The sequence below is a fragment of the Eleutherodactylus coqui genome, chromosome 7 (genome assembly GCF_035609145.1).
Source record: "Eleutherodactylus coqui strain aEleCoq1 chromosome 7, aEleCoq1.hap1, whole genome shotgun sequence".
NCBI lineage: Eukaryota > Metazoa > Chordata > Amphibia > Anura > Eleutherodactylidae > Eleutherodactylus > Eleutherodactylus coqui.
Genome location: NC_089843.1, coordinates 130016763 through 130039600, shown reverse-complemented (window position 1 = coordinate 130039600; position 22838 = coordinate 130016763). Strand labels below are relative to the sequence as shown.

At 42.6% G+C, this 22838-nt stretch overlaps 1 protein-coding gene and 1 non-coding gene across 2 annotated transcripts in view; both read right to left on the bottom strand.

Moving 5' to 3' along the window:
- Window positions 1-1262: 1262 nt before the first annotated feature.
- The window catches only part of OTUD4 (OTU deubiquitinase 4), a 36289-nt gene continuing 14713 nt past the window's right edge, over window positions 1263-22838 (bottom strand). The window contains exons 8-20 of the mRNA XM_066573683.1: window positions 22549-22603; window positions 21890-22001; window positions 20447-20511; window positions 17350-17450; window positions 16398-16519; window positions 16144-16309; window positions 14606-14762; window positions 14128-14248; window positions 12603-12664; window positions 10367-10493; window positions 6648-6899; window positions 6493-6533; window positions 1263-3893 (exon numbers count right to left, since the gene is read on the bottom strand). Coding sequence (XP_066429780.1) covers window positions 2766-3893; window positions 6493-6533; window positions 6648-6899; window positions 10367-10493; window positions 12603-12664; window positions 14128-14248; window positions 14606-14762; window positions 16144-16309; window positions 16398-16519; window positions 17350-17450; window positions 20447-20511; window positions 21890-22001; window positions 22549-22603 — 2509 coding nt within the window. The 3' untranslated portion in view covers window positions 1263-2765. The remainder of the gene's footprint in view (window positions 3894-6492; window positions 6534-6647; window positions 6900-10366; window positions 10494-12602; window positions 12665-14127; window positions 14249-14605; window positions 14763-16143; window positions 16310-16397; window positions 16520-17349; window positions 17451-20446; window positions 20512-21889; window positions 22002-22548; window positions 22604-22838) is intronic.
- On the bottom strand, window positions 19458-19598 carry LOC136573701 (small nucleolar RNA U109). The gene has a single exon (XR_010785923.1). It is a non-coding gene; the product is annotated as a small nucleolar RNA U109 (small nucleolar RNA).

Below are 22838 nucleotides of genomic sequence, written 5' to 3'. Positions count from 1 at the left end.
ATGTCTATATCCTGTAATATCATAGCGCTCTAGAAAGACTTCTAGTCCCCTCTTAACTTCCTCTATGGATTTTGCCATCACCACGTCCTCAGGCAGAGAGTTCCAGTGTCTCACTGCTCTTACAGTAAAGAACCCCCTTCTGTGTTGGTGATAAAACCTTCTTTCCTCTAGACGTAGCGGATGCCCTTTTGTTACCGTCGCAGTCCTTGGTATAAACAGATCATGGGAGAGACACTTGTATTGTCCCCTAATGTATTTATACATTGTTAAGGGGCAACCAAATAACTGTCTTTTTCCAGGATAAATAATCCCAATTTTGATAGCCTCTCTCGGTATTCCAGTCCTCTCATTCTGTTTATTAATTTAGTTGCTCTTCTTCCCCCCCCCCCTCCCTCAAGCACCGCTGTCCAGAACTGTACACCGTATTCCATGTGAGGCCTGACAAGTGCCTTATATAATGGAAGAATGAGGGAGGAACATGAGTGATGTTTTCAGGCATCCTTTCAAAGCATCCTCGTAAAAACAGCAGCCTGTGTGCCCCTACAAAAGTCTGAGCCGGAGTCCCTCAGAAAACGCTGAGCCTACATGTCCCACAGCAGATGTAGGGAATATTTTTATGTGCATTTCAGTTACAACGCCAGGGCCACTACACAGAGGTCGGAGCAAAGACGTCTGCTCCAACCTCTAATTGCGGCGCTCTCAGCAGGCGCACAATTAGCTGATTGGTCAGGCTCCCAAGTGACAGACCAGCCAATCAACTATTGATGACCTAATCAAAGGATAGGTCATCAGTAGTATTCTCCCTGGAAAACCCCTTTAACCCATAAGTAACATTAACATGACTGTCACTATAATCTGCTGCCCTCAGTGAGCACAGCATAAAGTACCTGACAGGTTCCCTTTTAGAGCAACCTTCCTATCCTGGAGTAACAAAGATGGCCACACTAGCTTCTACAAGTGCCTGATACATCATTAGTCTAAGACACAATATGCTCAGGTGGGCAGCACTGGTTAATCAACGCAGGTGGATAGTAGCTTAGACTAATGATGCATACTAATACACCGTGTATATCAGTGCCGCCCTCCCCTACGTTTTTCAGTTTACCGGTCTTGAAAAAAACACACCTGAGCCCTTAATTTGTATCACACATTGGCTTAAAAAAGTTAGCATCTCTAAAGCCACATACCTTCAACATCGACAGCTGCAACGTTTTCTTTCCTAGACTGTGATCGAATATTGAATTATCCATGCATACCCAAAGTAAGTTTCCTTTTAATCATTCATATTTTATTCATTACTAAATAGTCTTTACTAAATATAATCAAGACAAACATACAGACACACAAAAAAGAGATTTATAAATACTTTAGAACTAAAAGTTGTCCATACCAAAGAGTCAGTAGCACTTAATCAATCCTTTAATCTGGATTTATGTAGTAAATAAAAACCAACAAACTTAACATGTAAACATGATGACAGCAAAAGCTGTTTCTATAGCACACCACGCACAAAAGATACAAAAAGGACAATAGCATATGCTTCGGAGAAATCGTCCCCGGAAACAAAGAGGCATTAAGTTCATATTTGCAAAAAGAAAAAAAAAACAAAAAAAACATTCAAGTCCACCACAAGCTTTAAAAGGAACAAAAATCCTCTAAATAAGAAGAGTAATAAATGAGAACATTAAATATTTCTGCATAACAAAAACACGTTTGTGTTAAACTCAAGGAATACTTAAAAAATAATCTCCGAACACAAAGCGTAAAGAACATTGTAGTTTCATAAACAGATTTAAAATAAAATACTCAAATGTGCTTACACGTCTTTTCTGATAAGTCAGTGCAAAATAGAGCATAAAAGGTTTACTTTCACAAGTTCTCTCAACACAAGCCCCCGATTGTTTAACCTGCAGCCTTAAGTTATTGCTAGCAGCGATATAGTCCAATGTGTATGCTACCATTCTACCTCTTGTCTCTAGTACAGACCCCTGGATCACGAATGGCATGTCCTCACCCTACTTAACTACCCAAGCTTTTAAAACAAAGAACTGCTAAGTAATGGTTATTAGGAGTTACTCTAGGACGGAGGGGCTGTGAACAAAAATACTCAACGTTCCCATGATGACTTGGGAGTTAAACAAATACTGATTACGTTTTCCACTGCTGCATAGACATGCAACAGTTGTTACCCCTCTTAAACAGTGAAGTAGTTCAAAAGTTTTCTATTTACAACAGGTCACCATAAGGAACAACATTCAAGTTTCTCCTCTGTTGAAGGAGTTTCTAAGATGAAAAGGCCTTTGGAATGGAAGCGCGATCAGAAGCAACAGCCATTAAAAACTTATTGGTAGTCTTAAAGAACAATAAGGCAATTAAACATACAGCCATCTCCATACACAGCATGAAAATCTAATGCATCACTGCAAGTCTAACAGATGCTGAGAAACTGGAGATCAAGCTGTGCAATTTGTCTTCTTTCTCCATTTTATGGTTCTGGTGGTCAACATCCACATAAGCTATTCCCATCATCAGTCTATTTCACGAGAACAAAATATTAAGAAACCCAAGTGGTAGAAACTGATTTAGGAAGACGAAAAAAAAAAAATTACAAACTTATGGGTTACTTCTGCCCTGCCCCCAATTTCTAAACCTTTACCTGCACTTTAAAGAATATATGCTTCTTGTTTTATTATCTTCAGTATACATTGTCCAAATAAATATGAAGAAAAACATACAAATATTCTTAACTGAGATCAGCTCTAAACTTATTCATGTTGCGGCTTATAAGACTCTCCAAATTGCCGTCTTCGGTATGGCCGGCCTCCTCTATTTCTGTAGTAGCCGTCTTCTCTGCCTCTTTGTCCCCTCCAGCCCTCATCAGATCTAGGATACTGGTAGCCGCCTCTGTTGGTTTGATAATGCCTGTCATTTCGAGGCCTCCTACTATTAAAGGACTGATTGTAAAAGTTTTTTGATCTTCCGCTACTCAGCATATTTGATACTTCCCGCTCATCCTCCGAGCTCTCTTCCCTTGCTCTAAGTGGCCTCTCTTCAGGTGGCATTATCTGTGCCACAGCTACTGTTACAGAAGCAATTTCCTTCTCTATTGATTTTTTGCCTTCTGGTATTTCAGTTGAATCTAATGGAACCTCTTCAACAGTCAAATTAGCTGGAAGCTTCTGTTGCTCCATTCTCACCATATCTGAAGTTGGTTCCTCTTTGATCACTGTGGTGGTATGCGACTCAGACGCTCCGGCAATAGCAGAAGAAGGCAACAGAGGTCTAAATGGTTCACTCACAAGATGATGGGGCTGATTTATTGCTGATTGAACTGTATTATTTCCTAAGACAGTCCCTGTTGAAATGTTTTCTGATAAACTTGGGTCCTGAGGATTAATGAAGACATTATGCCGTACCACTGGGTTTTCAATAAATCCTTGATATGGATATCCATACCAAACATGTGGGAAAAATGGAGAAGCTACTGGAAGTGGTGCCATATAGGAACCCTGTCCAAAAGGAGGTTGTGGGAGCACTGTCTTGTTTGATACCAGGTCTTCAAATTCACTACCCTGTGCCTGGAACTGGTGCCTTTCTTCTGAAGAATTATCTTGTGCAGGCATCTGCTCACCAATTATTGGGATTGGTACTGGTGGGGTTTGCACAACTGGGGGACAAAACCTTGCAGGCTCCTCACTCTGGTTCTCATTCCTCACCACACTTTGATGGGCAAAGACTGAAGGATCTACTTCACTTTGGTTTACAGCAGCTTCCTGTACCCAATGGGTTTGTGGGTAAACATGAACATTTGGATACATCCGACAAACATTTAAATAGGCTTGATGAAGGGGATGCAGGTATGCATGTGGAGGCCACATTGGACATGTATAAGCCTGAAAAAAACAGCAAAAACAAATTAAACATTATGCAGACTTCACACTTGTTTTTTTGTGGAATCAAATTTTTTTTTTTAATGAATTTTGTAACTGGTTTTCATTAAAAATTTCTGACAGATTGATTTCTACACTTGAATTGTTTTCAAGGCACTGCAGACTGGAGGACTGAAATCTTAGCAAGTTCTGTTACAAGTTGTTTCTCAGCTCCTTTCCTGGCCTGCATACCCTGCCTTTCCACTGAGCTATTACAGAAGGTGGAATGACAGTGCTGAGGGATGGTGGTGGAGAGGATAGCAGAGAAAGCTATTACAGAGAACATTAATTTACTTGGGGTAAATTTTCTGCTCTTATCAGTAGTGAGGGGGAAAAAAAATAAATAAAAATCAGACCAGCAGCTACTCAAGAGAGAGGATGAAATAGCTGTGTAGTATTGAGTGGGTGTGGTTATGCTACACAGCCTCAAAAACGGGAGACCAGCTGATCAGTGCTATGAATGCCGCCAGCCAGAATCTTGAAAGTAGTAGCGCCTACAAATTAAGCCTGAGGCTTTCTAAATGTATGAGAAGGAACACAATCCAAAAAAACCCAAAAAACTGATAAGGGCCATTTATATGGGATGAGCATCACTCAAAATTCGTTCAAATAAACAAAGATACACTATAAATCGTTACGTCCAAATGCAAAAAAAATCGTAAACACTTCTCACTCGGCACTTCACATTCTATGTAAAGTGCTGATCAAAGAGTCATCAAGAGTCAGCGCTGGCAGATCGTCCCGTCTAAATGTACCCTTAGTAAGATGTGTGTGTATTGATTTCTGATGTATAAAGTTTTCCATAGTCTTTAAAGGTCTATCTATTGTAGTACAATCTATATATATAAAATTGAATGTATGTCTGCGTGTGTGTCTGTCTGTTTGTCCTTTATGCGCTACTACACCATTCATCCGATCGCCATGAAACTTTGGGAAGTTGTTGAGTACACTCCTGGGAAGATTATAGGCATAGTACAAATATTCTATGATAAATGGCGCGAGCAAGAGCGTCGTCGACAGTTACGACCCCCCCACGTAGATCGTTCGATTTCCATCATTGCCACTAATTCTCTCACTTCCCGATGTTGTAGAAACATGAAATTTGGCACGAGCATTGACTATGTCATAAATAGGAAAAGTTAATGGGTCCCAACTCGATTATTCAATTGTAAGCGCCAAAGAATTAGCGTCCAAATTTTACGTACGGAATCTAATTTTCTCGCTTCCCAATGTCATAGAAACTTGAAATTTGGCACGAGCATTGATTATGTCATAAATAGGAAAAGTTAATGCGTCCCAACTCGATTATTCAATTCTATGTGCCAAAGAATTAGCGTCCACATTTTTTGTACGGAATGTAATTTTCTCACATAGAAACGTGAAATTTGGCACGGGCATTGAATATGTCATGAATCGGAAACGCTAATGGGTCCCAACTCGATTATTCAATTCTATGCGCAAAAGAATTAGCGTCCAAATTTTACGTACGGAATGTAATTCTCTCACTTCCTGATATATATAAATGAATGTATGTCTGTCTGTCTGTCCTTTATGCATTACTACACCATTCATCCAATTGCCATGAGACTTTGGGAAGTTGCTGAGTACACTCCTGGGAAGATTATAGGCATAGTACAACTATCCTACGATAGGTGGCGCGCGTGCGAGCATCGTCGACAGTTATGCCCCCCAGACAAAGATCGTTTGATTTCCATCTCAAGCACGAAAGCAAAAGGCATTACGAGCAACGGGATGCGTGTTCAACCAGAAAATGATGCATCCGCTGAACGTTTCGCAAGACAATTGCTGGATATTGAGAATGCTGAGGTAAAATGAAAGCTGTGCTGTGATTGGTTGCTATTTCTTATACTGCTGAGGTAACATGAAAGCTGTGCTGTGATTGGTGGCTACTTCTTATACTACTGAGGTTGCATGAAAGCTGTGCTGTCAGAGCGGTATTTAAAGTGTTAACAGTTCCGACAAGCGGGCGGCTCGTCGGAACTGCTGCCGCCGGGTGCCCGCTGTAAGAACAGCCGGCACCCGACGATGTATGGAGCGGGATCCACCCGCGATCCCGCTCCATACTACCATTTGTTCGACTTGCGAACAAAACGGACTTGCGAACGGGCTCCCGGAACGGAACCTGTTCGCAAGTCGGGGAGCACCTGTATATAAAAACGAATGAATGTCTGTGTCTTCGCAGCAACGCGCGACGGGTAAGCTAGTTATAAATAAATCACTAAATCGCACCAGTATAATCCTAAAAAGAACAAACTCATTAAAGTGGGAATATAAACTTACGTAAATAAAAAAAATAAATACTCAAAACATGGGATATATATAGTATAAAAGAAAACGGATTAACCTAACTAGAACCCAAAACTACATCCCCTAGATTTAGGTTCCCCAATATCACTGCTAAAGAACAGATTTTTTTTTTAATGCAGCGCAAGATAAAACGTGTTAATTGTAACAAAGAAATACATCATCACTACACGTACAATGAACAGGTCGGTCAAGCATCTGGAAAATCTAAATCCTGGAGTCTAAACCGAACACTAACCTTTATACCGAGGTTGTAAAAGAAACGAAGGATGCTTTTATCTGGAAAAAAAAATAAAACATTTTTAACAGTTGAAAGCAATTCCTCCATTCATATATAACACACATTTATAACTAGTACACAACTGAATGAGAAGTCATCTCAGTAGGACTCACCAGTAGGCAGGTCATCTCCATTCTTACAGAGAGAGTAGGGAGGAGGGGCAGTAGCTCTCTCTTTGTCATTGACAGGAAATCCCGGATACAGAGGATCCTGGTAAGCACTCAGTGCCTGTGGCATAGGCAGTAAAGGCTGGTTAACTGCTGGAATTGAAACTGGAAGTGGTGAGAACTGGGCTGAAGTCACCTGAGGTTGTAATATAGAGTCAGTTCCAGCTCTGGGTGATATAGGCATCTCCGCTGAAATAACTAATAAAGAAAAATAAAAAATTAACGCATCAGCCACTGTCGAATTATGGATATCTATGAACAGGCAATATGAAAACAAGAATTTTGAAGTTAATGTTAAATTTATTTCACTGGGGGACTCAGCTGAAGACCATGGCTATAGCAATTGCCACTAGGAGGCGGACACCAAGTAGAAAGACTGTTAGCTCCTCCCACTAGATATACCCTTAATGCAGGCACCAAGCTAACCAGTTTGTATACAAGCAGTAAGAGCAGCCAATAGAAAAAAAAACAAGACAAACTATTAAAACTGTAACTGCAACTAAGTTGCACCATATGCAACTTTAAGGAGAACTTTCCAACAAGGAGGAATATATGTGAAAGTACTAAAAACAGACTCGGCAAGGGCATTGAGTCCCCCAATGATCAAGACGAGAAAGATTTTAGAGCAAGTAAAACAAAACTTTTTTCTTTGTCTGTGTCATTGGGGGACACTACTGAAGACCAAGGGATGTTCCAAAGCAGTCCCTCGGGGGAGGGTAGAGTATAGGAGGATGTATACTTTATAGCAGTATGTTAAACTCTTCAAATGAGGGAGGTGTCCACAGACACAAAAAGTATGCAACCAGTAAAACTTTGAAAAGGTGTGAAAGTAGGTCCATGTAGCGGCATCTGTGGTGAGCACCTGCCATTGAAGGGTGAGAAAGGAGCGGCCCACATGGATCTGTGCGGAATACAGCCATCAACGAAGGGAGAACTGAAGCTGCAGAGGTATTCGGATCTTTCAATCAAGAAAGCCCACGGATTTGTCCCACTGCAAGAGAATGGTCCACTGCGAGGCAGAGCGTGAAATTGTCCAAAAGGAATCGCCTTGAAGGAGACCATCAGCCCCGTGCAACGATGAAGGGTCACGAGATTCTGAGTTTGCAGTGAGTGCACCTGCTTTTGACGGAGTAATTTCTCTGACGGTAGTAGTACACAGGGTTGAGCCATGTCGAAGGATAGTCCAAACGTTGCGTTGGTGTGAGGAAAGACTTTGTGGAAACTCGCCAGGTTGTTCGACCGGGTCAGGGCTTTTACCATGTCATCAAGATAGGAAATGGCCACTAACCCCCTTGAAGTGGAGGAGAGCCATCACTGGAGCCAAAACCTTTATAAAGACTCAGGCGGCCGTGGCCAGTACGAATGGAAAGGAAGTGAATGAATAGTGGTTGAACAGAATGGCGAAGCAAAAAAAAAACGCTGATGCGCACGACAAATGGGGACATGAAGATAAGCATCCTTGATGTTTATGGATGACAGAACCTCCTCCAGTTTCATGGATGCAAAGTAGAATAGAGAAAAAAAATCTCTGGAGGCTCCGAGCAAATCTCAGGAAGGGCTGGATGGGATGATGATGCTGGGCATCTGTAGGATTGCCTTGAAAGAGAAGGCCTAGCTGTTTTCCATGGCCTAACTCGGGAGGATTGCTGTGTGATGGAGTGGTCTCTGACTGGAAAAATGTTCTAGCCTGTCTAGAATTGCAGAAGACGTTATAGTAAGGTCCGAGATCACCTGAGACAGGGAGCATGCCCATTTCGGCTCGGCGGTCTGTGGGGACTGGGCGGGACGAATGCCAGTAGTCAGATCTATGGCTGCCTGCAAATGGAAATGCAGTTAGTACAAAATGGCTTGAACTGCCCACATGTAAATTTAGTGTTGCAGTGAAAGCACACATAGTATGTGGCTCTGGCTGCCCCGTCTGGAGTCTTCCGCAATGGAATCAGATATGGGGCTAAAAGAGGCCGCAGACAGCAAACAAAATACTTGCATATAGGACTACTGCAAGGGGTACTGCAGGAGGCGAAATATAGAAGAGAAGCTAGCCACCAAGCAGAGCTCACCCGGTCCAAAGCAGTCTGAGGAGCAATGGACCACTGTTGTGGAGCCATCTACGAGAAGAGAAGTTCTATGGAATGTAGTCAAGATACCAAATGGCACAGCAAGCTCATGTGGAGAAACATAGGCTGAGGAACAGGGAGAGAGGAAGTGGTGGCAGTCTTTGGTGAGGAGACAACCACATGTGCAAATGGCAGCCAGGGAAGAAAAAGCATGCTGGCCCGTGATTGGTGGAGAGAGGGAAGGAACGAGCCTCCATTTCTTCTGAGTGGTTAAAGGAGATGTCTCGAGGCAGGAGTGGATTTTTTTTTTTTGCCCAGTCCCCCTAATTAAGCATACATTACTAAGCCCCCCTGTAAATGACTTTTCTAGCTGGTTTGTACTTACCGTTCCAGCGTTTCAGCAACTTATAAAAATTTTCCCAAGATGGCCCCAGCTCTTTTCCCGTCGCTTGCTGGAGCCCGACGTGCGCGCTCCCGAGACGCTACCAGCTGTGTCTCCCTGACAACCAGACGCCCCGCAGCCGCCGACCGGACCCCTGGAGTGAACACGGCCGACCAGTCACCCACCGCCAGGCAGCAGGTAACCGGCGCAGCCCCCCCCCCCCCAGCGACAGCCCCCCCAGCGCAGCGACAGCCCCCCCCGCCCATCACTTACCAGGACAGCAGGACAGCTGGACGGCGGGACAGCTGGGCGGCTTCTCGGGACAGCTGGGCGGCTCTGCACCTTCCTCTAACAAAGGATGGTACAGAATGGCCGCTCCAGCTCGCTCCCGAGCGGTGACAGCTCGTCTGCGCATGCGCAGAAGAGCTGTAGCGGGGAGCACACTGAAGCGGCTCGTGCTGAAAGGAGAAGAACGGACTGCGCAAGCGCGTCTAAAAAAGCAAGCTGCCAGCGATTTTAGACGGAACCATGGAGACGAGGACGCTAGCAACGGAGCAGGTAAGTGAATAACTTCTGTATGGCTCATATCTAATGCACGATGTATATTACAAAGTGCAATAATATGGCCATACAGAAGTGTATAACCCCACTTGCTGCCGCGAGACAACCCCTTTAACTCCATTCTATTTGCTCTCCTTGGTGGGGTAACGGAGAGTCCTGAATCCACGTGCTTCTGGAAGACCGGCCATAAAAACAGTTCTGCCTCCTATGGACATTAAGGTACAAACTGGCTAGCTTGTTGTTTGCAAGAGAGGTATAGCTAGCTACCGTAACACTTTCTGCTTAGTGTTCGCCTTCTAGTGGAAGTTGCTATACCCACAGTCTTCAGCTGTGTTCCCCAATGAATGAGACAAGAAAAAAATATTTGTACACATCAAATTATGAGAACCATGAAGAAAAGTAAATTCCTTTCAGTACAATTAGTAGCAACTACAATACTGGTTTCTCACTTTAACAGTCTACATCAGAAGATCTCTTTAATCCATATATTTAACTCCTATGTAATTCAAGAGGTCCCAGCTGGGCCACACACATACACAGGTGCCATCAGCTCATATCAATCTATATCAGACTTGCCAACATCAGTGAAGATAGTAATGGACCTCTTGGCATTACTCGTCAATCATTTATAATTACATCAAGTGCAAGAGGATAGTCCAACTAACCTGACCAAGGCGAGACCACGGCAGGTACAGAAGGCACTGTGGTGGGTGTCTGCTGCTCAGCAGAGGTTGGAAGAACGGTGACATCTTGTAAAACAACAGATTCAGAGGTAGCAAGTGGCTTTATTTCCTGTGAATTAGATCAGCAATAAGTAAACATGAGTAGTATAATTTTATGTTTCGCATAGAACACCCTCTTATTCTTTACGCTCTTTGGTATATGGCTGGACAAGTATACAGAGAAGTTGAGCCAATACTCCTGAGTATTTGTATACTTCTCACAATTATCAGGTTGCGCTTTATTCCCAAAATCTTTTTAATTTCCATGGTTGTGGTACTAATACGTCTGCCCTTGTGGATTTGATGGTATCTGGGTTGGCTGCACCTGTTACTTAAATTTAAAGTCTGTTTTTGAGGTTCTATGCACATTAGAAATCTTTCCCAATGAGGACTTTATTATATTATTTTCCTACTGGGGTCGCGACGTTCCTTTTATCTATTACCTAAACACATCAATTTGGCAATTCTTGGAGGTTCACTATGCCTGAATAACCGACATAAGATTTTTGTACTCATCGTAAAATCGCTTTCTTGTCTCGTTCACTGCGGCACAGCGCTGAATACCGTAGGTATAGCTACTGCCACTGGGAGACAGACACCAAACAAAAAAGTGTTAGCTCCTCTAACCAGCTTTGCCCCTCCTGCAGGCACCAAACTAAATCAGTTTGTGTACAAGCAGTAGGCGCAGCAGAAAAGGATATGGAAAGGGAAAACAAAAGTAAAAACATTTCTAAATTAAATTGTAACAAAGTGGAAAATCCATGTGCAACTGCAGGGAGAACACTCCAACAGAGGAGGGAGATATTGGAAAGCTCTTAGAAACAAACTAGTCAGGTGCTGGGTCCTCCAATGAACAAGATATAAAAGATTAAGGCAAGTACAAAAATCTAATTTTCTCGCCCATGTCATTGGGGGAACACAGCTGAAGACCATGGAATGTTCTAGAGCAGTCCCCAAGGGTGGAAAAATCATGCGGTTAGTTCTACTGCCATCTGAAAAATGCGCTGACTGAGACAGGCATCAGCAGATGCAAAAGTTTGAACCCTGTAAAAACTTTGCCAAAGTGTGTAGAGCGATTCACGTGGTAGTCTTTCATATCTGAAAAGCAGAAGTGTGGTTACATGCCACCCAAGAATTGCCCACAGCCAGAAGCAAAACATTTTTTCGAACTCAGCATGGTGCTCGCTCGAGTAACGAGCACCATCGAGTGTGCTAATACTCGAACGAGCATCAAGCTCAGAAGAGCATGTTCGCTCATCTCTAATGAGAACCCTTCCAACCAGTCCCATACACACACATGCTTTGCATGCTCCGTATTAGCATCTCAGTCAGTTGAGACTAACTTCCCTTGACCACAGGCAGTGGACAATAAAGTAGAAGGAAGTAAGGCTCCTAGCGGTCAGCACTATAGAAGGATTTTTCAGTATTAAAAAGGGAACCTGTCACCACATTCATGCTGCCTAAACCACAGACAGCAAGAATCTAGGACAGGTATGCATTGCAGGTATCATTCTGAAATACCGCGGCATTTCAGAGCAAATATACCTCGAAGTGTGGCTTAGAACAGAGCTCCTAGTCACAGGAGTGGGTACTACGATTCCCTCTCTGCACCCACATTGTATCTAGAGTGACAGCTCTGACCCTAAACACAAACCTATCATGTAGACTTAAAGCTCTTTCCCTTCTGTGTACAGGGAGAGGAGCAGTCAGCCTACAAGATGCAGGCCAAGAGTCCTGTGTGGCCTGTCTTCCGTGACTCGGAGCTCCTTTCCAGTCAAACTCTAAAGTATGTTCATTCTGAAATGCCATAGCGTTTCGGAATACAACATACACAGGCACAATGTGCATACTTGTCCTGGGTTCACAGTGTCCGTCACTTGGGCAGCAGCGAGCCTGGCAACAGGTTTCGTTTGAGATGTAGTCATAGTAACACAAGTTGTCTGAAAGCGCTGGGACCATTTAAGATTTTCCACCACTGTTTCTATAACTGGAGATTTATCCGTATTTGTATGGTTAGACAGCACTGCCACATGAAGAGCTGATCTGCAGTAGCTCTTGCACACTCATGGTAAGCAGGTGATCAGGACCAGGAATACAGTAAGCAACACTATGTATACAGTGATCGAGAAACCAGAACCAGTCTAAAGGAAAAAAAAAAGTTGGTGAATTAAGTACTCACCTCAATTAATTTCTCACTTAATTTCTCCTCAGTCACTTTTGGAGGCTGTGCCAGTTTGGAGGCTTCACAAAAAAAATTAAAAAAAAAAATAGCAAAATAACTGTTAGTACTGTAAAGAGACATGTAAATATATTCAAATATTAAGCCATTCTAAAACATAATCTGGATTCATCTCTGACCAGTGATCGTATCTCGCCTTTTTTAGATTCATAAAGAAGAGCAGATTTTTAGTAGACTTAGATACTGTACGTTTGCTACTTCTTCTGCTTCATTGGTTAGACAGAGCTGCCAATTACATCTCTCTCCACCTCATAACATGTAAATATTAAGCAACCACATTTCTCCTCTTTAGTATAGTTGGTCATTGCTGAATCACATCTATTGACTGACGACCAGGAGAAAAAGATGGCTCTAATGAGAAACTGTTGCCTTTCATCGGTACCCTAACTCAGAGAGGCTTACAATTCAACATCTTTAAGTAATATCCACAGCATTACTACTACCTCTTTGCAAACTGAATAGCATCATTTTATAGGCCTCTGTAGAGACAGCACTTAGCCTGACCAATAATTCAAGACAGGAACAGACTGAAAATCTTTTACGAAAAGTTAGGGAGGGCCTGCTGGACATGTCTACAGAGTTTGAAAGACCCCCTTTTTTATTAACTAGAGATTCAGTGTTCTTGCAGTGCAAGTACTGACAGTAGCTCTTGAAGGGACTGGAGCTCCCCGAAACATTGCCGGATGTTGGATTTTCCAGATGGCAAGTGTGATCTCAGCATGTAACAGTCTCTACTGTCTAAGAGACTATTTGCATGGATGTTTTCGTATTTGGACTTTAAAACTAAGGGCCGCAGATGACCAAACTATGCATTGTGAGTAGTATATTCTTTGAAAGCCTACCCATGTTTATACCTGTTCTAATTCATCTGAGTAATCCTTGAATACAGGTGAGGGTCAGGTCACAAGTAAATTGGTCAGGTGTACCATATCTATTAGCCTCAATAGTGATACTGTTACATAAGCATTAGAGATGAGCAAGCGTACTCTGCCACGCCCCTTTTTCGCCCGAGTACCACGATTTTCGAGTACTTCCGTACTCGGGCGAAAAGATTCGGGGGGCGCCGTGAGTGAGTGGGGGGTTGCAGCGGGGAAGGGGGGGGGGGGGAGAAGAGGGAGAGAGGGCAGGCATGCGCAGTACAGCACACGACGCGCCGGCAGTGGGGGATGACGCGGACGGCGGGGGCACATAATCATGGGATACTTCTGCTGTGCTCACAGCGGAAGTATTGCGTGACGGCCGGCTTCTAATAACTACAATGAAAGCCGGCCATGCGTTTTTCCGCGTCAATTAGATCTATCATGCTGCGGAATTCCGCAGCATGAACATTGACCTATTAGGTATCGGTATAAGACGGCAGAAATCCAGCCATGGGCATTAGCCCTTAGTGTAGGACATCCATCATATAAAGTCTATAGTAAATACCTTAGAGAAAATAACCCAAATAAATGAATAGTATGCCAACCTTTGTTCTTCTGATCTTCTGATTCAGACTTCCTCCGAGTGCTTTTTTCATTAGTTAGAGCTGGGAGCTTCTTCAAGGGTAAAGTATCAGAACTTTGTGTGGAAGCATCAGTAGTTGGAGCCTTAAACAAAAAATAACAGGTGGAAATATATGATATATTTAAAAGGGAACATATCACAAAAAAAGGTTTTTTACAATGCGGCCATCTTGCCCCAGCTGCATTTAATCTTTTACAGCAGCCTCATGGGCCATTCACACAATGGATAGAAGCTGACCCATTGACTTGTATAGGATATTGTTCGAGGCTTGCTCTGTGACCGCAGCAGAGGTCATTTTGCAAGGGGGTGGGAAATGGTCACAGCTTATACCCGCCCATGGACATAATATAAACAAAAGCCATAAAACCTATGTTAGATCATTTGATTTTAGATCAATGAATCAGAGTTTTATTAAGAATGCAATAAGAAACATAACTTACAGAGAGGGCTGGAAATGCATCGGTATCTCTGTTCTGCATTTCATACAAAGACTTGGATTCCTCAATCACTTGTTTCTCTCGACGCTCCTCAGGGGTTAAACCAAAGTGAATAATCTCTCGTTTGGAATAACTGGGTTCCTCACCTTGCTCAAGCTTCCTGTAATAAGCGTGCAAAAGAAGTCATGTACAGCCAGATTTCATCTTAAGTCATAAAAGGATTTTTGTTACTATAAAATCCCTTTCTCACCAAGTTCATTGGTGGACACAAGACCTTGGGTATAGCTGATGTCACTAGGGGGCAGACACTACGCAAAGAACGAGTTAGTCCCTCCTACCAACTATACTCCTCCTGCAGGCACCAAGTTAAATCAGTTTGTACGGAAGCAGTAGGAGAGGGAAAAAATGAAACACATGAAGTCGATTAATACAGACCATAACCAAAACCAAACAGTTCTATGTAAAAAACAGGCCAGACTGGGGATCCCTTTTTTTCGAGAAAACACCATTGCTGCTAGCAAACAAACAACTGAGTGGGTGCCGTGTCCCCCAACGAACGGGACGAGAAATGGATTTTAGTAACAAACATCCTGTATTCTCCTCTGTGTCGTTGGTGGGACACAGTAAGACCTTGGGAAGTTGTAGAGCAGTACCCAAGGAGTGGGAAAAAGAAAGGCGATGTGGGCAGTCTATTGTTACCAATAGGTACAAGTAAGCGACAAGCCTTCTGGCGGCTGCAAAGTAGTACTTTCTTAGAGATACTACAATTACTCCTCCTATGGAAGGGAGTAATGAGGTGATACATGCTTGCCCAGACCTGGACTCAAGTTAAGCACAGTCTCAATGTACAACAATTACTTCTCCTATGGGGATGAGAAAGTATACTCGTAGAAGCTTCTCCACCAATTTAAGGACAGGTGCACCTGTATCCGAAGGAGGACATGTGCATCATCCAAAAAAAAAAGTATGGCTAGGCTACTCTGGATGTTGAGAAGCTGTGAAAAGGGGAAGCTTGCCCACTCAAACTGAAGGATCGGTGAGCATGATCAACAGATACTGAGTGAAGGAATCACTAATATTGGGTGCCTGGCCTCAAAATAGACAAAGGCAAGAGGGAACTGAGCCCCGGAAGTAATTAGGGTAGGAGGCTACAGCACGATCTAAGCTGTTATGTACCCCTTCTTGAAGAGCTGCTGTGAGGAGAAAAGAGGATCCTAGAGCCATAAAATTATAGCATTGTAGAACGAAGGGGAGGAAGTTCCAGGAAATCCCACCTCTCATTGCAGCCTGTATGGGCCTACAAGATGGGACCTCAATTAGAGGAGTTGGCTGGGCTAGAGGGAGTTCTAGCCAACCAGAGGGAGCACTGCCACCTCCATCGCGACCATCATAGGCATGCTCCATTGGCGTCAGTGTCATGATTCCTGCGAGTGTCCAACCTCCCAAGGAGGTCCCAGGAGCCAAGATAGTATTGGTATGAACACTCTTAGTATTTAATTTTCATCATATTCCTAACAAGAAATCCAATCTTTGTAGATTACCTTCCAGGCACTTTTGGAGGAGTCCTGCTCCTTCCCTTATTCTCGATTGGGGTAGCTTGATCTGAAGACATCCCATGCTGCTTGCTTGTGGAAGTCTGTTGCAGTCGAGAGGGTGGAGGCTGCGCTTTTAGAGACTTATAATTCTTTTGCCCTCTGTAATCTTTTTCTAAGGATTAGGAAGATAAAATAACCATTGGAAGAGTAACCACAAGCCCTTCCCATCATCTAAATGCACAAAACCATGAAAGACTTACCTATATGGCTACTCGTGCCACTTGCAGAGGTCTTCTTTATCTTTTTTCCTGCAACAGTGTTCCAACCATCTGAACCAGTGTTTAAGGTGACTGGCTTAAGATTCTTCAACTGTACAACATGTCTACAGAACAAGAAAGTTAGGAAGCAAGTAATTAGAGAAAAGCTGTCAAAACATTTTTAGGTTCACGTATAATTGCATAACCAATCACACTAACCTATAGAAAACTAGAAACAATATCAACTACAGCTGCTTTTGTCGTTTTAAGTTTAAGCTACTTCTGCCCACATTGTCTTGTGCCATGTTGAATCCTATACAGGTATGACCAGTCCGCTTACCTTGGCCATAAAGAAACTACCCCTTTAAATTACCAGTATAATATGGGAGCGGTCTTAAGGTGCATTTAGATTGAATGATTATCGAGAATCGTGTGCTTCTCATTCGTCGTTTCTTCAGGACTAAAAATCACTGTTGGCTCATTCGTCATTCCCTTTAACCCCTTAAGGACCAGGCTGTTTTGTACCTTAAGTGTACATTTATGTACTAGGGAAAGGAAAAGGCAGAAGAGGTTAAAAACCACTTCTCCTTCAAGTTCTGAGCCGTGGCTAACAGTTGACAACCTGAACTGCTTTTGCTTGATTGCAGAAGCAGGGACTTTGATTCCATGCTGTATTTTTATTATTGGCCAGGATTAAAGCCCAGGACCAAGCGCCGTAAATTTACTGTACTTGGTCCTTAAAGGCTTAAACAGCGCTTGTTCTGTGTTTCCCATAGGAATGGGAAACACTAAATGAGAAGTAAGCGATTCTCAATGAATCTGCATGTCTGAACAGGCTGCACAAGCGCAAAAGAGGTGGTGATGATGTCATCAGCTCGCTTGTGCAAACGATCATCAAGCAGTTCTTGTTCAGTCTAAAAGGAGCATTAGAAAATGGCTCCAGAAACATACGTACTTTTTTCCCAGTTCCTCCACAAAGACAACAGCCGGTCCATTATCTGCACCAACTTCCTGGATGTGCGCGTTATAAAACATTCCGGCTGGCTCCAAGCGGACCTAAAATCAATAATTGCCATGAGTACAGTGTACTTATAGATCATTGAGGAGAAAACGGATTCCTAAAAATGTTAAAATTTGGTCAAAATATACACCGAATGTGAGAAGAACCATTGAAACTTAAGATATAAAATGCTAGGAGGCAGTACTGTATGTACTTAGTACAAAGATCAGCAGTTAGGAATGTAGAATAGTAGAAGTGGGAATGTCAAAAAAAAGGGTTGCCTGGGACTTTTACTATTGATGAATTATCCTCAGGATAGGTTAATATTTGATCACATGGGTCCATCACTTCGTATCCCTGCTGATCACTGATCGGCGGGCCCATCATCAGTGTTGATCGTATTGCAGCTGTCCAGTTTGCTACTGCAGGCACAGCTCCCATTGCATTTAATGGGAGCGGTGCCTGTGGCACTAAACTGGGCCGCTGTAATTTTGACAGCGCAATCTGCTCCTAGCGCTGTCCACACCAACCCGGTGATCAGCTAATTGATAGGGATACAGAGCAGCAGACTCCCGCTAACCAACTAGTGAGGACCTGAGGATAGCTCATCAATAGCAAAAGTCCCAGACAACCCCGTATAAGGTATTCGAGGCATTCTGGTTTTAGTACTCATTGCTTAGTTATTGTATGAAGAAGAGTTAAACAACTGGGTATAGATGCCTCAATGTTTTCAAACTCTCAACGAATAGGAATTTCCAGCCTTAATTTCCAGAGGATGACGACATATCCTGCTCAAACAATTGCAGTGTTTGTTACCGTTGCATAACCTGTAACCAGCTGAGCACCTGTGTGTCTATCATATGACAGGACACATTTTCATATACCAGGAGTATACACAGAGGACAATTCACTGCTTGCAAGGAAAAATCTTAACAATTGGAAAAGGATACAAAATTAAATATTTAAATCCTACAATAAATCTGAACTTTTAATTCCACAGTGAATAAGCCTCTTGTGAAATCCCTTAAGGGTGCTTGTTACACGCTGTGCTTGATCTACTGCAAGTGCATGCCAATCACTGCTAAATCCTGGAAAGCATCTGGACTTCCCAAATGAAATGAGAATTCCGCCTGGCACTTAATGGTGAACCGCATGTGGTTACAGCAGATCAACCGCAGCTTGTACCTGACCAACTGCAGCAAGCACCCTCATAAGTAAGAGATAGCAATACAGCTACTTCATTATGAACAGATCAGCATGTTCAGCTGTGTTACACCATGTTCTTCAGATAAAAAGATGTAAGAAGGAAAAAAAGGCCCACATCTCATTTAGATTTGGATCTATTTACACCTACGTAGGACATTCTGTCACTATTCCGTCTGTTCCGTTTTTGGAACAGAAAAATGGAATTAAATGGAACAGAAAAACTAAATTAAATGTAACAATAGCAAGTTGACAGCAGCCAGTTTTTTTTTCCTGTGAGAATGGAGTAACATTAGCAATCATGACACCGATTCCATCAAGGAACACAAGACACTTTCAGCTTCCTCTGGCAGCACTTTATTTCCCTGGGAATTCTTACATTTTGCAGACTGCCAATAGGAAGAAAAAGTTTCCAAAATCGGTTTTGCAAGATGCACCAAATCTGTAACACAGCACACGCCTATGTGATACATTTGGCACATCTTCTGCTTGTCTGGTCTAGTTTTAAAACCGTAATTGTAAATCTCCGGCAGTGTGAAATAAAGACATCTTTTTAAACCCAATTTCACACATTCCAGCAGCTTACAGCCCCTCAAAATGACTGTTGGGGTCTTGTCAGACACAGAAGATTCAGTGCAGAAATTTCAGCTATTGCCCCATTAATTTTAGTGGTTTTTCAGTAACGCATGTTCATGCTGCAGAAATCACCACGTTCAGAGGTTAGGAATTGATTGTCCGTTCTGCAACCCGTCCGCTGCGTACGATTTTACCCTTAGTATACATTAGATGCAGCTGCACAGTAAACTGGGACAAGTTGAATGCAGTAGAGCAGATATCCACAGTTTGTAACAGAATGCTGGTTGTGTAGGAGTAATATACTACTACTCAGTCTGTACTCGACAACTGGCAGCCCTGAGAACTCCTCAAGTACTTTCTCTAGCATGAATTAGATACACTCCTGTACCACGGCATGGAGCACAAGAGCGACATCCGTCATGCACAAGCAGCCAGTTTTTTGTTGTTTTTTTTTTAAACCCCACTGAAAGCAATGGGGGGAAAAAAAAAATGAAACTTTAGGCCTCATGTCCACGGGAACAGATCCGCAGCGGGTGTCCCGCACGTGTGATCCGCGCCCCTTAGGGATGCATTGGACACCTGCAGGTATTTAAATACCTGCGGATGTCATTATCCCTTGAGGCGCGGATTGCGTGTGCGGGAAAACACCCGCAGCATGCTCCATTTTAGTGCGGGTTTCCCGCGGGGACGGCTCCTGCAGGCTTCTATTGAAGTCTATGGAAGGTGTCCTGTCCCGCGGCACACAGGCAGCTGAATTTCTGCTCTCCGGCGCGGGAGAGCAGGAGTTAAAAAAAAATAAAAAATACAGTGCACGGCACGCTTCCAGTGTGCCAAGCACATCCGCTGGGCTGAAGAAAGAAGATCCGTCCGCGACAGAGGGAAGATCCACAGCGTCCGGACAGGTAAGTAATTCTTTTTAGGGCTCATGTCCACGGGAAAGGAGAGACCCGCTGCGGATTCTGTATGAAGAGTCCGCGGCGGGCCTGATTTTCTCCGTGGACATGAGGCCTTAATTCAGTTTTTCTGCTGCAAAAAAACAGAACATACGTTTCCGTCTATTTCCCCCATTGCTTGCAATGGGTTTAAAAAAAAAAAAACAAAACAAAAACAATTGCTGTCAATTTGCTTTTGTTCCATTTAATTCAGTTTTTCTATTCAAAGATAAAACGGAGAAGGAATTCTGACGGCATGCCCTAACGCAGGAGTGAAATCATTTAATAAAGCAGATTTTGTAATCAGAAAAGAATACCGCAGTTAGTAAAAACTACTTTACCTGACATTTGTCTCCAACAGAGTACTGCATTCCAGCAGCGATGGAGAAGTCAAGCTTCTGCTGATCTAAAATAAGATACATATATAGTAAGCACTATAGAGAAGCATATGTAAAGGCCAACTTGACTTTTAATTTCTTAGTCCCTTTTCGTTTCCTTTGTGAGACCCAAGGGTTCTCTTATGTAAAACTACAGCAGGTATCCTATTTCATAGGTCTTATTTTGCAATGTCAGTAAGGAGATAAAAAAAGGTCCACGTTATCTAACATAATTTAGTTACCCAAGTTCTACATGTATCCAGTCCCTGAGTTTTAGATGAATTTGTAAAATTGGTGATACTCCACAGAATAATTTTATTTTTAGTGCAGGTACAAGAGCAAAAGAGATTGCGGTAGAACATGTAAACATTGGTGGCCGAGAGTATTATTGATAGCATACATTCTAACATGAGTAAAGGCTCATTCACACGCAAAGACAATCTTTCAAAAGATTGAAACTTTAGCAATCATTCTGCATAAAGTGCTAATGGACACTAATGTCCTTTAGCACTTTATCAGCTTCATTTGCATGTAAATGAGCCTCTGGGAGCTGCTGGCTGAACTCAGCAGGTGGGCTAAGCTCTGCAATCAGCCCCTTTGTTCTCGCTCAGGCTGTCCACTGAATGCAATGTAATCTCTGACAGCCCGTGGAGCACACAGAGTGCGGTCTGTGTTATCTTCTCTCTAGCTGAACGATGGCTTTAAGCGAACCTTAAAATAATCGTTCAGCCGAAGAGTAAACAATTATCGCTCAAGTGCCACTGTTTGCACAAATATTTAGCGATAATCGTTGTGTGTAAATGGGGCTAAAGGATCTGTTCTTATCACATTTATGGCCTCTATTCATACATATCAGATCACAATACGAAAATAATTTATATTTTTACTTTTTTTTAACTGGTTATCTTTTTACAGAGTAGCATAGTCTACTACGCTATTCCATACCTTGTCCGTTTTGCGGTACACCAACGTATACTGACCAGATGGAGCATCCCCAGCGTACACCCTAAACATATGCAGTAAACATGATGTGAACCTAGAGTTTTACTTACACACCCAAACAAATATTGTTGGTGTTACGCTGTGTTTTTAATACTGGGACATGGCGTTCACAGAGGTGTGTGCTATTTTGGCGGGAGGGGAAATACTTTTTCACAGTTTTACGGTTTCTCATTTTTCAAAAATATTTTACTATATTTGTTTATTCCCTTTTTTGTTTTACTCTGGAGACAATAGGTTCGCAAAGAACACAAGATCACCGTTTCTACATGTGATTTGCCCATTCATTTGTGTGGAGTTATAAAGCCCAGCACTTATGCTATAAGTGGTGACGGCAGAATGAGTAACTCCAGCACACACATACTTTGGTTTCTTTTGGTGGCTTGTTTTTTTCCCCTATATTTTTACCTCTTAGTGACTTCATCCAAACCTCATACTCCACATTTCTATACATTCCTGGATTAAGTGACCGAAGAACAGATGAGGGGACAGAAGATGGTCCAGACTTCCTTTGGGGAAGCTGTAGAAATAAAAAAAAACATGAGTGAATAAATTGATTCTAGCATATGTCATCCTGTTTGTCCGTTCTCACGGTGTTTGGGCGGGTTTTCTCTGGGTACTCCGGTTTCCTGCCAGACTCTAAATACATAGATGTGTAGCTTTACAAGGGATAATTGACTGTAAATTATGAACATAAGTCATCAAGGTCCTTGACGAGTTGTGATGAAACGTCTCAGATTTGTTTTCTAGGTTTCCAAGCGAATAGCAAAGAGTCAATGGAAAATCATTCCAAGACAGAAAGCAATAACCCAAGTATCTGTATATGTGGGGGCACCGAAGCCTGTTCTGAAAGGGTTTTCCCAGCTACTTGTTTTACTTTGACACGTATCATTTTGATAAGCCATAAAAGTGTGAATGATGAGTTGAGAAGAATGGAGGCTATGGAAACGAGTGATTGAGAGAACGCTATTACTTCTGTAGCCCCCGCTCATGTTTTTGGCCTACTTAAATGACACTGAATTGAAGCGATTTGCTAATCAACAACCGTGATATCACCCATAACATACCTTGCCATCCTTGTGAGATTTAAACCCATTCATATCCGCAAAATTCGGATTATCTCTGCAAGAGAAAATACATACAATTACCTCCAGATTCACTGTGGTGGTCAACTCAACTCCGTATACCTTCAACTACAAAACCAACTTGAAGTGTAGGTTCAGTCTTACTGAGATATGCCTCAGGTCAATAATCCCTTCCCACTCTGTGATGTACTATTACATCATGGTACGATGCCATTCACACAATTTAACCTAACAGTAGGTTATGGTAGTTGTGCCAAAATTGTGCCCGAATG